General features: G+C 53.3%; 2 protein-coding genes across 2 annotated transcripts; one reads left to right on the top strand and one right to left on the bottom strand.

Annotated features, from left to right (window-relative positions):
* Positions 1-1,460: 1,460 nt before the first annotated feature.
* Positions 1,461-10,950, bottom strand: SLC48A1 (solute carrier family 48 member 1). Its single transcript, XM_074530785.1, has 3 exons — positions 10,812-10,950; positions 5,466-5,633; positions 1,461-2,581 (listed from the first exon to the last, which is right to left on the bottom strand). Exons 1-3 carry the CDS (start codon positions 10,948-10,950, stop codon positions 2,445-2,447), a joined length of 444 nt encoding a protein of 147 aa, XP_074386886.1. The 3' UTR covers positions 1,461-2,444.
* Positions 10,630-14,533, top strand: LOC141726206 (uncharacterized). Its single transcript, XM_074530784.1, has 4 exons — positions 10,630-11,442; positions 12,635-12,778; positions 13,271-13,374; positions 13,485-14,533. The coding sequence occupies exons 1-4, from the start codon at positions 11,290-11,292 to the stop codon at positions 14,005-14,007; spliced, it is 924 nt and encodes a 307-aa protein (XP_074386885.1). The 5' UTR covers positions 10,630-11,289; the 3' UTR covers positions 14,008-14,533.
* The last annotated feature ends 844 nt before the right edge of the window (positions 14,534-15,377 follow it).

Here is a 15,377-nt window from a genome sequence, read left to right as displayed (position 1 = left end):
ACTGGATTTGTCCCCAGACTCTCCTGCAGGTCCCTCTAGGTCTGTCCCCAAGCCCAGACTGTTCTGCAGGTCCCTCTGGGTCTGTCCTCAAGCCCAGACCTTCCTGCAGGTCCCTCCAGGTCTGTCCCCACACCCAGACCCTCCTGCAGGGTCTCCAGGTCTGTCCCCACACCCAGACCCTCCTGCAGGGTCTCCAGGTCTGTCCCCAAGCCCAGACCATCCTGCAGGTCCCTCTGGATTTGTCCCCAGACCCTCCTGCAGGTCCCTCCAGGCCTGTCCCCAAGCCCAGACTGTCCCCAAGGCCAGCACCACCCTCTGGAAGCCCCAGGACCCCTCTGCTGCAGCCCCAGAGCCACTCTGGGGACACCCAGCAGGGATTTGTGTCCCCAGCACCTCCCTGCCCCCCCAAAGCCACCTGGAGGGTCCCCAGCCCCACGAGGCTCATCCGGAGCCTTTGAGGCGCCGCTTCCGCCCTCGCCACATCTTGAGAGCAGATTGGGAAAATGCAAAAAACCTGTGCTTCCCCTCTGGGTGCCTTTAATCCCTCCACGGGCAGGAAAAGTGGGACTGTGGCCAGTGCTGGACCTTGGGAGGTGCTGAGACCCCCCCAGTGGGATTCATTAGGGCCCCATGACCCTAAACAGCCCCCCAAAACCCAGCAGAGGCTCCCCAGGTCCTGAAGATTCCTCAGGCTGCCCAGCACCAGGGAGTGAGGAATGCTGCAAAGGGAATTCCATGAAAAATGGGGCTGGGAAAGGCTGGTGCAGGCCGAGAATGGGGTGGGGTGGCTGGGACTTTGTGGGGGCTGTGGGGAGAGAAGGGGTCAGGGCGAGGGGATGGGTTTGAGTCTCCTGGGAAGTCTCTGGAGCCACCAGGACCTCTGTCCTCTCCTGTCCCAGTGCCAGGGGATGGCAATTCCAGCGGGGATCCTTCCCTCACCCCAGGGCTGGGGCCTTGTGGGGACTTGCAGGGCCATGCTGAGCTCCTTGGTGGCCCCAGGGCACAGGGATGTCGCTGTTTTGGGGTGCCCCAGGTGGTTTTGGGGTCTCGTTCGCCCCCACCCCAGCCCGGGCTGTGCCACTGCCGCCCTCTGGCGGCTCCTGCGGGCCCTGCACCCGGGGGTCCCAGGGTGTCCCCAAAGTGTCCCCTTCCCTGGACCCCACCCCATGGTCAGTGATGGGATTGGGATGGGGCTGGGAATGGGAATTCACTCAGGGCTGACCCCAAAGCCCCCCCCGAAGCCCCCCTGCCCCCTTTTGCCTCTAAAGAAAAGGGATGGAATCATCACCACTCCCCCAAAAATCCCTTTGGGCTGAAATCCCCGAATCCCAAGGGATTTGTGAGGGGAAAATCCACCTCAGACTCCCTGTGGATGAGGAGGTGAGGGGTTCAGCCCTCCCCACCAGCCCAAAAGGTGCCATTCCCACCCATCCCTCCCAGGAACTCCAGTGCAGCCAGGCTGGTGAGGGAGGGCTGTATTTGTGGTGGCACACGGTGACAGCGAGGGTGGCACCGACCCCGGCACCCCCGAGGTGCAAACCAGGAGGAATCCATGTAAAAATAGAGGGAATATTTACACACAGCATCCTTTAAAAAGCTGGCATGTGGGGTGGGAACTCCAGGGCTAGAACATGGCCCAGGGCTGGGTTTAGGGACTCCAGCACGTCACAGCCTCACCCCAAAGCTGCTCCTCAATCCCTGGGGTCCCCTGAGCAGCCTCTGTCCCCTCCCCTCTCCTCCTGCTTCCACAAAAACATTTTTTCCTTATTTTTTTTCCTCAGGAATCCTCTCCCTGAGGCTCAGGCAGGTCAGGCCTTGACCCTGCATCCCTTTCCCCCAAACACCTTTTCCCTACACCTGCTGCTGCAACTTTAAGCGTTAAATACAGCATTTATGGTTAAATGGGATCCCATTCCTTTTGAAAACCAGCTTGGGGAGCAGCCAGGGCAGCATTCCCAGCCCAGGGAGCTTTGGGATGAGCTTTGGGATCAGCTGTGCTCTGCCAGGAGCAACATTCCCAGCTCTGGGAGCTTTGGGATGAGCTGTGCTCTGCCTGGAGCAGCATTCCCAGCCCAGGGAGCTTTGGGATGAGCTTTGGGATGAGCTGTGCTCTGCCAGGAGCAACATCCCCATCCCTGTGACCTTTGGGATGAGCTCTGCTCCTCTGCTGCCCCCAAACCCCAAAGCCCTGGACAGGCAGAACCCGGCTGGGAGCTCAGCTGGGCCTTTCCCAGGGAGCAGAGAGGGGACAAAGGAGCAGGGCAGTGACAAAGGTGGGGACTGCCACCCCTTTGGCAGCACTCAGGGAGTCCTTCCCCTCCTTCCCTCCCAGAACGAGCAGCGATGAGTGAGGAAAAGCCAGCAGGAAAAGCCCTCTGTTGGACAGACAGACTGACAGACTGACAGCCAGTGTCTGTGCCCCCTCTCACACCTTGCCCCGGGGCTCAGAAGTCGCTGAGGATGCTGATGTCGGCGAACTCGGCGCGGTACCGGTGCGAGTAGAGGCTCAGCAGCAGCGCCCACTTGAGCGCCATGAAGCTCCACACGCAGGACAGGTAATAGCTCTTGGGGTCAGTCAGGGCTGTGGGGAAACAATGGGATTGGGTGGGAATTCGGTGGGAATTCAGAGGGAATTCAGAGGGAATTCGGAGGGAATTCAGTGGGAATTCGGTCAGAATTCGGTGGGAATTCGCTGGGAATTCGGTGGGAATTCAGAGGGAATTTGGAGGGAATTCAGAGGGAATTCAGAGGGAATTCAGAGGGAATTTGGTGGGAATTCAGAGGGAATTCAGAGGGAATTCAGAGGGAATTTGGAGGGAATTTGGAGGGATATTCAGTGGGAATTCAGAGGGAATTTGGAGGGATATTTGGTGGGAATTCGGTGGGAATTTGGTGGGAATTCAGAGGGAATTCAGTGGGAATTCAGAGGGAATTCAGAGGGAATTCAGTGGGAATTCAGAGGGAATTCAGTGGGAATTCAGTGGGAAATCAGAGGGAATTCGGTGGGAATTCGGTGGGAATTCAGAGGGAATTCGGTGGGAATTTGGTGGGAATTCAGATGGAATTCGGTGGGAATTCAGAGAGAATTCAGAGGGAATTCAGAGGGAATTCGGTGGGAATTTGGAGGGATATTCAGTGGGAATTCAGAGGGAATTCAGTGGGAATTCGGTGGGAATTCAGTGGGAATTCAGAGGGAATTCGGTGGGAATTTGGTGGGAATTCAGAGGGAATTCAGAGGGAATTCGGTGGGAATTCAGATGGAATTCAGTGGGAATTCAGAGGGAATTTGGTGGGAATTTGGAGGGATATTCAGTGGGAATTCAGAGGGAATTCGGTGGGAATTTGGTGGGAATTTGGTGGGAATTCAGACGGAATTCAGAGGGAATTTGGTGGGAACTCGGTGGGAATTCAGAGGGAATTCAGACGGAATTCAGAGGGAATTTGGTGGGACTTCAGTGGGAATTCAGAGGGAATTCGGTGGGAATTCGGAGGGAATTCGGAGGGAATTCGGTGGGAATTCAGAGGGAATTTGGAGGGAATTCGGTGGGAATTCAGAGGGAATTCGGTGGGAATTCGGAGGGAATTTGGTGGGAATTTGGAGGGAATTCAGAGGGAATTCAGAGGGAATTCAGTGGGAATTTGGTGGGAATTCAGAGGGAATTCGGAGGGAATTCAGTGGGAATTCAGAGGGAATTCAGAGGGAATTCAGTGGGAATTTGGTGGGAACTCGGTGGGAATTCGGTGGGAATTCAGATGGAATTCGGTGGGAATTCAGAGGGAATTCGGTGGGAATTCAGAGGGAATTCAAAGGGAATTTGGAGGGATATTCAGTGGGAATTCAGAGGGAATTCAGTGGGAATTCAGAGGGAATTCGGAGGGAATTCGGAGGGAATTCAGAGGGAATTCGGTGGGAATTCGGTGGGAATTCGGTGGGAATTCAGAGGGAATTCAGAGGCAATTTGGAGGGATATTCAGTGGGAATTCAGAGGGAATTCGGTGGGAATTCGGTGGGAATTCAGAGGGAATTAATTGGGAATTCGGTGGGAATTCAGAGGGAATTTGGTGGGAATTCAGAGGGAATTCAGAGGGAATTCAGTGGGAATTCAGTGGGAATTTGGTGGGAATTCAGAGGGAATTCCAGCCCCTGGGGGCATTGCACAACCTCTGTGTTCCCTGGAATTCCACTGGAATGGGATGGGATTTGTGGGGATTGCTGAATTTATGGAGATTCCTGAATTGGTGGGGATTCCTGGATTTGTGGGAATTCCTAAATTTGTGGGGGTTCCTGGATTAAGGAGATTCCTGGATTGTGAGAATTCCTGAATTTTTGGGGATTCTTGGATTACAGGGGTTCTGGGATTTGTGGGAATTTCTGAATTTGTGGGGATTCCTGGATCATGGGAATTCCTGGATTTGTGGGGGTTCCTGAATTTGTGGAGATTTCCGGATTTGTTGGAATTCCTGAATTTTTGGGCATTCCTGTATCATGGGGGTTCCTGCATCATGGGAATTCCTGGATTGTGGGGGTTCCTGAATCATGGGGATCCTTAGATTTCCCTAAAAATTGTGGAGCTAAGACATTCCCTAAAAACCCCAATTTTCTCCCCAAACAGTTTTCCAAGAAAGGCAGGGATGGCAAATATTTGATTTCCCTTTCAAATCTGTATTTTTAAAGATTTCAAACATGGATTTTTCATCCCTTTGCAGCAGGAAAACTCCACGGGGAGTTCCTTCAGGCTGAGCCAAGGGATGTTTTTGGGGTTGTGACCCCACACAGCTTCTCCACCCACTCAGGACAAACCCCGTGGGGCTTCTGGGCAAACAACAAACCCAGAAAACCTCCAAGAAAACAACCCCCAAACGTTCTCCCTTTGGTCTGGGGCCAAGGAAATCACGGCAGGGATTTGGAGCCATTCCTTGGGGAACGTTCAGGGCTTTGGAGCTGGGAATGCTGAGTCAGGGCTTGGAGCTGCTCCAGGAGGGATGGACTCAACCTTTGTCATGGAAATGAAGACATTTCCAGGTTTTTTGGGGGCTTTGTCATGGAAATTTGGAAATTCCCAGGTTTTTTGGGGGGGCTTTGTCATGGAAATGAGTACATTCCCAGGTTTTTTGGGGGGGCTTTGTCATGGAAATTTGGAAAGTCCCAGGTTTTTTGGAAGGGCATTGTCATGGAAATGAGGACATTCCCAGATTTTCTGGGGGTTTTGTCATGGAAATGAGGACATTCCCAGATTTTCTGGGGGTTTTGTCATGGAAATAAGGAAATTCCCATGGTTTTTGGAAGGGCTTTGACATGGAAATGAGGACATTCCCAGATTTTCTGGGGGCTTTGTCATGGAAATAAGGAAATTCCCAGGTTTTCTAGGGGTTTTGTCATGGAAATGAGGCAGTTCCAGGATTTTTGGAGGTGGCAGGAGCGCCCCCAGCCCTCCCCAGTGTTCCCAGTGCCTCCCAGTACTCACACTGGTGCTGGGTGATGGCCAGGGCCAGGAAGGCGCAGAAGCCCAGCCCGGAGAGGGCAGAGAAGAGGATCCCGACGGAGAGGAAGAACCTCAGCCCTTTTAACCAGGTCCTCCAGTAATCCTGCAGGTACATCACATGCGTGATTAGGGCCCAGAGCGCCAGCACACCTGTCCAGGTGACAGCAGGGACATCAGAATGGTGCCTATGGACAGGTCAAACACAGCCCAACCCCCCCAGAACAGCTGGGAACAGCTGGGAACAGCTGGGAACAGCTGGGAACAGAAACACACCTGCCCAGGTGACAGCAGGGACATCAGAATGGTGCCTATGGACAGGTCAAACACAGCCCAACCCCCCACAGAACAGCTGGGAACAGCTGGGAACAGCTGGACACCTGTCCAGGTGACAGCAGGGACATCAGAATGGTGCCTATGGACAGGTCAAACACAGCCCAACCCCCCAGAACAGCTGGGAACAGCTGGGAACAGCTGGACACCTGCCCAGGTGACAGCAGGGACATCAAAATGGTACCTATGGACAGGTAAAACACAGCCCAACCCTCCCAGAACAGCTGGGAACAGCTGGGAACAGCAGCACACCTGTCCAGGTGACAGCAGGGACATCAGAATGGTGCCTATGGACAGGTCAAACACAGCCCAAGCCCCCCAGAACAGCTGGGAACAGCTGGGAACAGCAGCACACCTGGCCAGGTGACAGCAGGGACATCAGAATGGTACCTATGGACAGGTCAAACACAGCCCAACCCCCCCAGAACAGCTGGGAACAGCTGGGAACAGCAGCACACCTGCCCAGGTGACAGCAGCGACATCACAACAGCCCCTCCTGGCCAAGCCCTCCCTGCAGCTGCCAGGACCTGCTGCCCCCCTGCCCACATTCCCTGGGTTCCCACCCCAGACCCCCATGGGACCCCCCCATGACCAATCCCCCCGTGCTGGGGGTCCCCAGGCTGGCAGGAGGGATTTGGGAGCAGGCAGATCCCGTGGGCAGAACTGCAGAGTCATGGCACCCCAAACTGTGCCAGGGTCTGGTGACAGAGCTGAGTTCCCCAAAATCACCTCCCCCACTTCCTGCTGCCCCGGGTTCCAGCGTTTTTGAGGCACATTTTGGACAGAAATGGGGAACTTGAGGTTTGCAGTCAGCAAAAAAGCTGCTCCCTGCTGAGCCTGCCTCCATGACTCAGCAGAACTGCCCTGAATGCTGAGTCAAGGTTTGCTGTTCCCACCCGGCATCGACATCGCTGCTGCTGCTGCACCAGAGCGCCTCGAGTTCCCCTGATCCCGACCCAAACCCTCACCCAAATCCAATTCTAATCCAAATCCTGATCCAAACTGTGATCCAAACCATGATCCAATTGTAATCCAAACCATGATCCAAATCCTGATCAAATTCCTGACCTAAACCCTCACCCAAACCCTGATCCAATTCTAATCAAACCTGACCCAAACCCTGACCCAAACCCTCACCCAATTCTAATCCAAATCCTGATCCAAACTCTGATCCAGTTCCAATCCAAACCCTGACCCAAAACTGATACAAGCCCTGACCCCATTCCAGTCCAAACCTGACCCAAACCCTGATCCAAACCTGATCCAATTCTAATCCACATCCCGATCCAAACCCTGACTCAAACCCAAATATAAATCCTGAGCCAAACTCTGTTCCTGACCCAAACCTTCATCCAAACCCTAACCCACATCCTGATCCAACTCTAATCCAAACCTGATCCAATTCTAATCCAAACCTGATCCAAACTCTGATCCAAACCCTGATCCAATTCTAATCCAAATCCTGATCCCAATCCTGATCCAAACTCTGATCCTGACCCAAACCTTGATCCAAACCCTCACCTAAACCCTTATCCAACTATAATCTAAACCATGACCCAAACCCTGATCCAATTCTAATCCAAATCCTGACCCAAACCCTGATCCAAATCCAAATCCTGATCCAATTCCAAACCAAATCCTGACCCAAACCCTGATCCAATTCTAATCAAACCTGACCCAAACCCTGATCCAAACCCTCACCCAATTCTAATCCAAACCCTGACCCAAACCCTGATCCAATTCTAACCAAACCCTGATCCAAACCTGATCCCAGCCCTAACCCAAGCCCCAGCCTAAACCCTGACCCAAACCCCAACGCAAACCCCATTCAAACCCTGATCCAAGCCCTGGCCCAAAACATCACCTGAAAAACTCAGGGTTTGAAACCATTTTTACTGAGAAATGAAATAAAAGTTGTGACTATTGAAAGCTTGGGGTGACTGCCTGCAGGAGCTGCAGGTTTTCACCCCAGGGATTCCCCAAATCCAGCCCTTCTCTCCTAAAGCTCTTTGTCCCTAAAGCTGAGCCAGGGCACCAAACCCCAGAGCAGCAGCAGCAGAGTCCCACCCAAACCCCTCCATAAAAACACAAATCCCACCCAAACCCCTCCATAAAAACACAAATCCCACCCAAACCCCTCCGTAAAAACACAAATCTCACCCAAACCCCTCCGTAAAAACACAAATCTCACCCAAACCCCTCCATAAAAACACAAATCCCACCCAAACCCCTCCATAAAAACACAAATCCCTGTGGATTTACCCCAAACCAGCGCCCTGGAGCAGGAGCTGCTCCATCAGACACAACCCTGCTGGAAAAGCAGGGAATCCAACCCAAATTATCCCAGGATGCAAAAAAGGAAAGCCCCAAACAGCTCCAAGCAGAGAGGAGCTGACAAGAACCAGGGAAAAATCAATTTCTGAGTAAAACACAAAAACCTCCCAGCACCTGAAATAAACCCAGGAGTTCAAAGCAGGGCTGGGGAATGATTCTCCCCCCACAGACCCAAATATTTGGATAATGTTTGGGCTGTTGGAGCTCAAGGGAAATGAGCTTTCCCTCTCTGCAAACATCCAAACAAAAACTGGGACAAACACAAGGTTTTGTCAGCCTCCTGCTCCTCCTGGAGGGATCCTTCAATCCCAGGGGAGATTTTTTGGGAATGTTCCATTTGTCACACATGGAAATCCTGGGGAAAAACAACAACTCTGCAGCAGAGGCCAAAAAAAAAAAATTGCACAAACAAACACTAAAAATTCAGGTTTATTCCACAAGGAGCCCCCTGATTCCAGCATTCCTGCAAGGAGCATCGTGTGGTGATGGCAGAGAAAATGAGGGTAAAAATGAAAAGTAACATTAAAAAGCCCCTGAAAATGGGGACTGATTCCAAATTTTTTTTTTTCTGTGTGTTTACAAAGCCTTCAGTCCTTTTCTAGCTAAACAATCCCCTTTTATCCACTCCAGCTGCAGCATCAGCTGGAAGGAGCTGAAATCCCCACTCCAACAGGGGCTGGGGCTTTGCCAAGTGAAATTTTGCCATTTCCACGTTTGCCAAACTTTGCCTCTCCTGGGGGAACCCGAGAGCCTCAGCTGGGTTTGGAGCAGGTCAGAAATGGGGGGATTTTCCTGCCAAAACTGCTGGAGCTCCACACTGAGATATTTTAGGAAAATAGTTCTGGAAAAAGAGGAACCTTTGGAATATTCTGGTGTTGTACCAGATCCCATATTCAGCTCCCATTCCTTCCATTCCAGGTGTTTCTAAAATTCTCCCAAGCCCCTGTGACTGGTTGGAAATGGAATTAAACCCCTGGGATATATAAGGGGTTTAATTTCATTAATTGCAGCCCCAGCATCGTTTTCCCTCCACGGCACTTCAGACTTGGATCAAGTTTTGACTGTAAATAACAGGGAATTAGTGAAATTTAGGGCTAATTCCCAAGCAGGAAAGGTTCTCTGCGAGATAAGGGAAATATCAACAAACTGATTGCAGAGACAAAGCTGGAGACCCCTCAGAACCAGGAGGAATTCTCCCAGCCAGGAAGCCTGTGGATAAACATCCTCAAACACAGCTCCAAAGGCACAGCAGAGGCATTAAAAACGAGATAAACACGGACCAGCAGGCAGAGCTTGGCTTAACCAGGGCACTTTGAGGAGGACCTGCAAATTCCGCAGTCAAAATTCCACTCTCCAAATTCCTCTGTCAAAATTCCTCCCTGAGCAGAAACACAGCAGAAAATACCTTCATTTGCTCTTTCTCCTGCATTTCTGGTTCAAGATCCCCCCCAGTTTTGTGCCACCCAGCAAAGTGTGGGAATTCTCTGCTGAATCCCATCTCCAGCTGGAAATAAAAGCTTTTTTCTTTTTCTTTTTTTTTTTTTTTTGAGGGAGAGGAAGCAGAGACAAGCCCAGCCATGCACCTCACCCTTGGATCCTTTCTAAATTTTAACTTCACTTTCTACTCTGGCAGGAATTCAGCCAGGGAAGCCCTGGAGCTGCAGGACTCTGTCCTGCTCCACCCCAACCATTAACCCAGAGCCACAAATTCCCAAATCTCAGATTTCTGGGCACATCAGGTGCAGTTTTACCCCCCCCCGAAACCCAAACCCCTCTTCCAGAGGGTCTGCTTGCAGCATTTGGGGAAATCAGGAGGATTTCTTTGCTTCCCTGAAAACTTCAGCCCCAAGGAAGGGGCTCCTCGGCCCCACTGGTGCCATGACACCCCCTCAGCCCTGATACCCCCAATTGCTGCTCTGACACACCCTCAAATGCCTCCTTAGCCCTGAGATGCCCCCTCAAACTTCCTTTCAGCCATGGGGAAGGGGCTCCTTGGCCCCACCATGGCCCTCACTCCCCTCACAGCCCTCAGGGATGAGAAATGGCCCCCTCACAGCCCTCAGGGATGAGGAAGGGGCTCCTCACATCCCTCATAGCCCCCTCAGCCATGGGGAATGGGCTCCTCACTCCTCCTCAGGCCTCACACCCCTCAGGGCTGAGGATGGGGCTCCTCTCACCCCTCACAGACCCCTCACTCCCCTCATGGCTGAGAAATGGGCTCCTCACACCCCTCATGGCTGAAGAAGGGCTCCTCACAGACCCTCTCAGCCCTCAGAGCTCCTCAGGACTGAGGAAGGGGCTCCTCACTCCCCTCTCACCCCTCAGAGCCCCCTCAGCCAAGGGGAATGGGCTCCTCACACCCCTCACGGCTGAGGTCGGGGCTCCTCGACCCCATGGCCGCCCTGACCCTCCCCCTCAGGCTCAGCCCCGATCCCTTCCTCACGCCGATCCTGCTCAGCCCTCCCGCCCTGCCCGGTGCCCGGTGCCCGCTCGCCCCCGGTGCCGTACCCGAGAGCCCTCCCGGCCCGGTGCCCGGTGTCCCCTTGGCCCCGGTGCTGTACCCAAGAGCCCACCCGCCCGGCCCGGTGCCCCTCGTCCCCCGGTGCCGAACCCGAGAGCCCTCCCGGCCCGGTGCCCGGTGTCCCCTCACCCCCGGTGCCGTACCCGAGAGGCCGCCGGCCGCAGCCGTGCTGGGCTGGCGCAGCGCGGGCACCACGCTCCAGGCGCAGAAGGCCGAGAGGCCGCTCAGGGCACCGAAGGACGCGTAGGCGACACGGAGCGCCAGGGCCCCGTTCAGCGCCATGGCGGCCTCGGCGCGGCCCGCCCACGGCACCGGGACACGCCCCGGGAACGGCGACGGCACCGGGACACGCCTCGGGAGCGGCAACGGCAACGGCGCTGGGACACGCCTCGGGACACGGGAACGGGACACGCCCTGGGACACGGGAGGCAGGAACGGGATCGGGACACGTCTCGGGAACGGGGACAGGACACGGGACACAGCACCGGGACACGGGAACAGGACACGCGTCGGGACAGGGACACTCCCCGGGACACGGTACCGGGACACGGCACCGTCCACAGGGACTTGGACACGCCCACAGACACCGGGACACGCCCACAGACACCGGGACACGCCCACATGATCGGGACACGCCTCCGGTCCCGCCCCATCGCAGCGCGCCCCCTGGCGGGCGGGAGGACCGAGGAGCGGACACGAAGGGACGGGGACACCCCGGGGGGACACGGAAAACACCGGGGGGACACCGCGGGGGGACACGGGCGGCACCGGCAGGTGGGGAGCGTGTGGCCTTGGGGACATCTCCGAGTGGCTTTCGCTTCCCCCCGGCCCATCCTGTGGGATTGCGGTCTGGGGACACCTCACCAAAATCCTCGAAGACTCTTTGGGGCTTTTCCGTTCCCTTTTCTCCCTTCCGCTTTTTTATTTGTTTTTTTTTTTTTTTTTTTTTTTAACATTCTTCCCCTTTCTGAGCCCTTGGCTGGGTCCGGCTCTGCTTCATCCGCGGGGGCACAAATTTCCAGTGAGGATTGGTGTGAAAATGGGATTTTCTTACTTATTTCCATCATTAATTAGTTATCCCCCGAGCGCCACGGTAACAGAGGCGCTCCCCGAGGCTGGGAATTCGGCTTTTCCCGAATTTCCCGGTCCAGCCTTCCCCCAAAAGGATCTTTGGGAATGGGGAAGCTCGGCTGGGCTGCTCTAGGTGGCAGCAGCCTCCTTCCCTTTCCCGAGCCATTCCCGCTCTTCATCCACCTCCCCACCCCTCCTCCTCCTCCTCCTCCTCCATCTCCCTTCCCCCTCTCCATCCATCCCTGCGTGTCCCCCCTGGAATTCGGGTTTTGGGGGGGTTGGACAGGGCTTGGAGCGCCCTGGGATGGGGGAATTGTTCCGGTCCTTGGAAGGGGACAAGGTTCCTGTTCTTCCACCCCAGCCCGCAGGTCCCATCCTGCTCAGGGAGCCAAAATTCCCTCTCAGTTTGACCCAAAATTCTCCCCAGTTTGACCCAAAATTCCCCCCAGTTTAACCCAAAATTCCCTCCAGTTTGACCCAAAATTCCCCCAGTTTGAACCAAAATTCCCACTCAATTTGATTCAAAATTCCCCCCCAATTTGACCCAAAACCCCAGTGAAATCCCAAAAACCCAATGACACCCCAAAAACTCAGTGGCACCCCAAAATTCAGTGACACCCCTAAAACCCGGTAAAATCCCAAAAACCCAGTGAAATCCCCAAAACCCTGTGAAATCCCAAAAACCTGGTGAAATCCCAAAATTCCGCGACACCCTAAAAACCTGGTGACACCCCTAAAACCCCATGAAATCCCAAAAACCTAGTGACATCCCTAAAACCCAGTGACACCCCAAAGACATCCCAAATACCCAGTGACACCCTAAAACCCAGTGAAACCCCAAAAACCCTGCAAAACCCCATGAAAACCCCAAAAACCCCGGCCGTCCTTGCCCAAGGACTCGCAGCTCCCGCCCCGCCGTGGGATTTTGAGCGTGAAAACCTCGAGAGCAGCGAAGCAAAAATTGCATTTCCTGAAAAATTGCATTTCCTGCTGTGGCTGCAGGAACGCGGGAGGGAACGAGCGGCGTCAGCAGCGCCAGGTGAGATCAGAGATCCGAGATCAGAGATCCGAGATCAGAGATCCGAGATCGGCTCCTCCTCGCCCAATTCCCCCCGGGAATTTCGGGCCCGGTTTTGTCATCCCGGCTCTGCTGACTCTGCCCCAGCCTTGGGGATGCTCTGGGGTGATTTTTGTGCAGGTGGGGAATGGCTCAGAGCCATGGAGGAACAAAATCTGGGGTTGTTTTTTGATTTTTTTAGGGTTTTTTTGGTTCTTTTTTTGGGTTTTCTGACAGATTTTTTTTTTTTGGGCCTTTTGGGGTTTGTTTCACAATGGGTTTTTTGTTTTTCTTGGGGTTTTTTTTTTTGGGCTTGTTTGGGTTTTTTTTGTTGGTTTGGTTTGGGGATTTTTTTTTGTTGTATTTTTGATTTTTTTGGTTCATTGGTTGATTGGGGTTTTGTGGGGTTCTTTTGATTTTTTTTGGTTTGGTGTTTGGTTTTTCACTTTTTGAACCCAAAGTTGGCTTCCTCAGCACTGCCCACATCAGGCACCTGGATTTTCCAAAGGTTGGTGGGATGGAAATGAAGACAAGAAGAGGAGGAGGAAGAGGAGGAGGAAGAGGAGGAACCGCTCCAGGTGTGAACAGCGATGTTCCTGCTCCTCCATCCCACCGCACCCCAGCAGCTCCCACCCATTTTTTCCACTTTTTGACCCAAAATTGGCTTCCTCACCACTGCCCACCTCAGGCACCTGGATTTTCCAAAAGTGGGTGGGATGGAGATGAAGACAAGAAGAGGAGGAGGAAGAGGAGGAACCGCTCCAGGTGTGAACAGGGATGTTCCTGCTCCTCCATCCCATCGCACCCCAGCAGCTCCCACCCGTTTTTTTCACTTTTTGACCCAAAATTGGCTTTCTCAGCTCTGCCCACCCCAGACAGCAGCTCACCTGAGGTGCCACCTGAGGTGCCACCTGTGTTTCCAGGGCTGTGGACCTTGGCCCTGCTCCCCAGCACCTGTGGTTGCCCCGGAGCTTTCCCGGTTATCGCTCCTGCCCCAGCCTGGGGAACAGCTGGGAAACAGCCGGATTTACCGGATGAGGGATCCTTCCTCCTCCTCCCTCCTCCTCCTCCCTCCCCGGGCTGGAGCTGGGAACAAAAGGAGGAAAATCAGCGGGGATGGGACAGCCCTGTTTGCTTCCCGAGAGTGGGAACAGCCTGGAGCTCTGTCCCGAGGGTTTGGCCTTGAGGCCGTTTTGTTTTGTCCCTTTTAAAGGAATATTTCAGCCACGGGAGGAGCTGGGATTGAGAGCCCAGAAATGCCAAAGGCCCAAAGGGGAAAGGAAGAGGGAAAAGTTGAGGAAATGGGGAGGTACCAGCTTGTCCTGGTGTGAGGAATGGTCACAAATCCCATCTCTGGGAAAAACAAATCCCATATTTGGGAAACAGAAACAAATCCCATATTTGGGAAACAGAAACAAATTCCATCTTTGGGAAAATCAAATCCCACCCTTGGGAAACAAATCCAATCTCTGGGAAAAACAAATTCCATATTTGGGAAACGGGAACAAATTCCATCTTTGGGAAACAGAAACAAATTCTATCTTTGGGAAAATCAAATCCCACCCTTGGGAAACAAATCCAATCTCTGGGAAAAACAAATCCCATATTTGGGAAACGGGAACAAATTCCATCTTTGGGAAACAGAAATAAATCCCATCTTTGGGAAGAACAAATCCCATGTTTGGGAAAAAGAAACAAATCCCGTATTTGGGAAACAGAAATAGATCCCATCTTTGGGAAGAACAAATCACATGTTTGGGAAAAAGAAACAAATCCCGTATTTGGGAAACAGAAATAGATCCCATCTTTGGGACAAACAAATTCCATATTTGGGAAAAAACAAATCCCATTTTTGGGAAAAAGAAACAAACTCCATCTTTGGGAAAATCAAATCCCGCCTTTGGGAAAAGCATTGCTTTTCTTTCTCCTCTCTCTGGGTTGTTGGTGGGACTCAGTGACCCTAGCGGGTTTTCCAACCTGAGCAATTCCACTTTTCCCACTTTTCCGCGGTTTTCTGGACACTCAGCCCTTGCTGGCCTCAGACTGAGGCGCCTGCAGCTCCTCGGAGACGCAAACCTGGGAATCGTTTCAGGAAGGAGCCGAGCGGGCACGGAAAGACCGGGAGAACAAGACACATCACGTTCCCCGGATGATAATGAGGGAATGAAATTAAACCACCTGGGAGACCAAAACTCTCCTTCCTTCCTTCCTTCCTTCCTTCCTTCCTTCCTTCCTTCCTTCCTTCCTTCCTTCCTTCCTTCCTTCCTTCCTTCCTTCCTTCCTTCCTTCCTTCCTTCCTTCCTTCCTTCCTTCCTTCCTTCCTTCCTTCCTTCCTTCCTTCCTTCCTTCCTTCCTTCCTTCCTTCCTTCCTTCCTTCCTTCCTTCCTTCCTTCCTTCCTTCCTTCCTTCCTTCCTTCCTTCCTTCCTTCCTTCCTTCCTTCCTTCCTTCCTTCCTTCCTTCCTTCCTTCCTTCCTTCCTTCCTTCCTTCCTTCCTTCCTTCCTTCCTTCCTTCCTTCCTTCCTTCCTTCCTTCCTTCCTTCCTTCCTTCCTTCCTTCCTTCCTTCCTTCCTTCCTTCCTTC

This window comes from Zonotrichia albicollis, chromosome 33 (genome assembly GCF_047830755.1).
Source record: "Zonotrichia albicollis isolate bZonAlb1 chromosome 33, bZonAlb1.hap1, whole genome shotgun sequence".
Taxonomy (NCBI): domain Eukaryota; kingdom Metazoa; phylum Chordata; class Aves; order Passeriformes; family Passerellidae; genus Zonotrichia; species Zonotrichia albicollis.
Note: the sequence above shows the minus strand (reverse complement) of the source record. Positions and strands in the feature narration are given on the sequence as shown.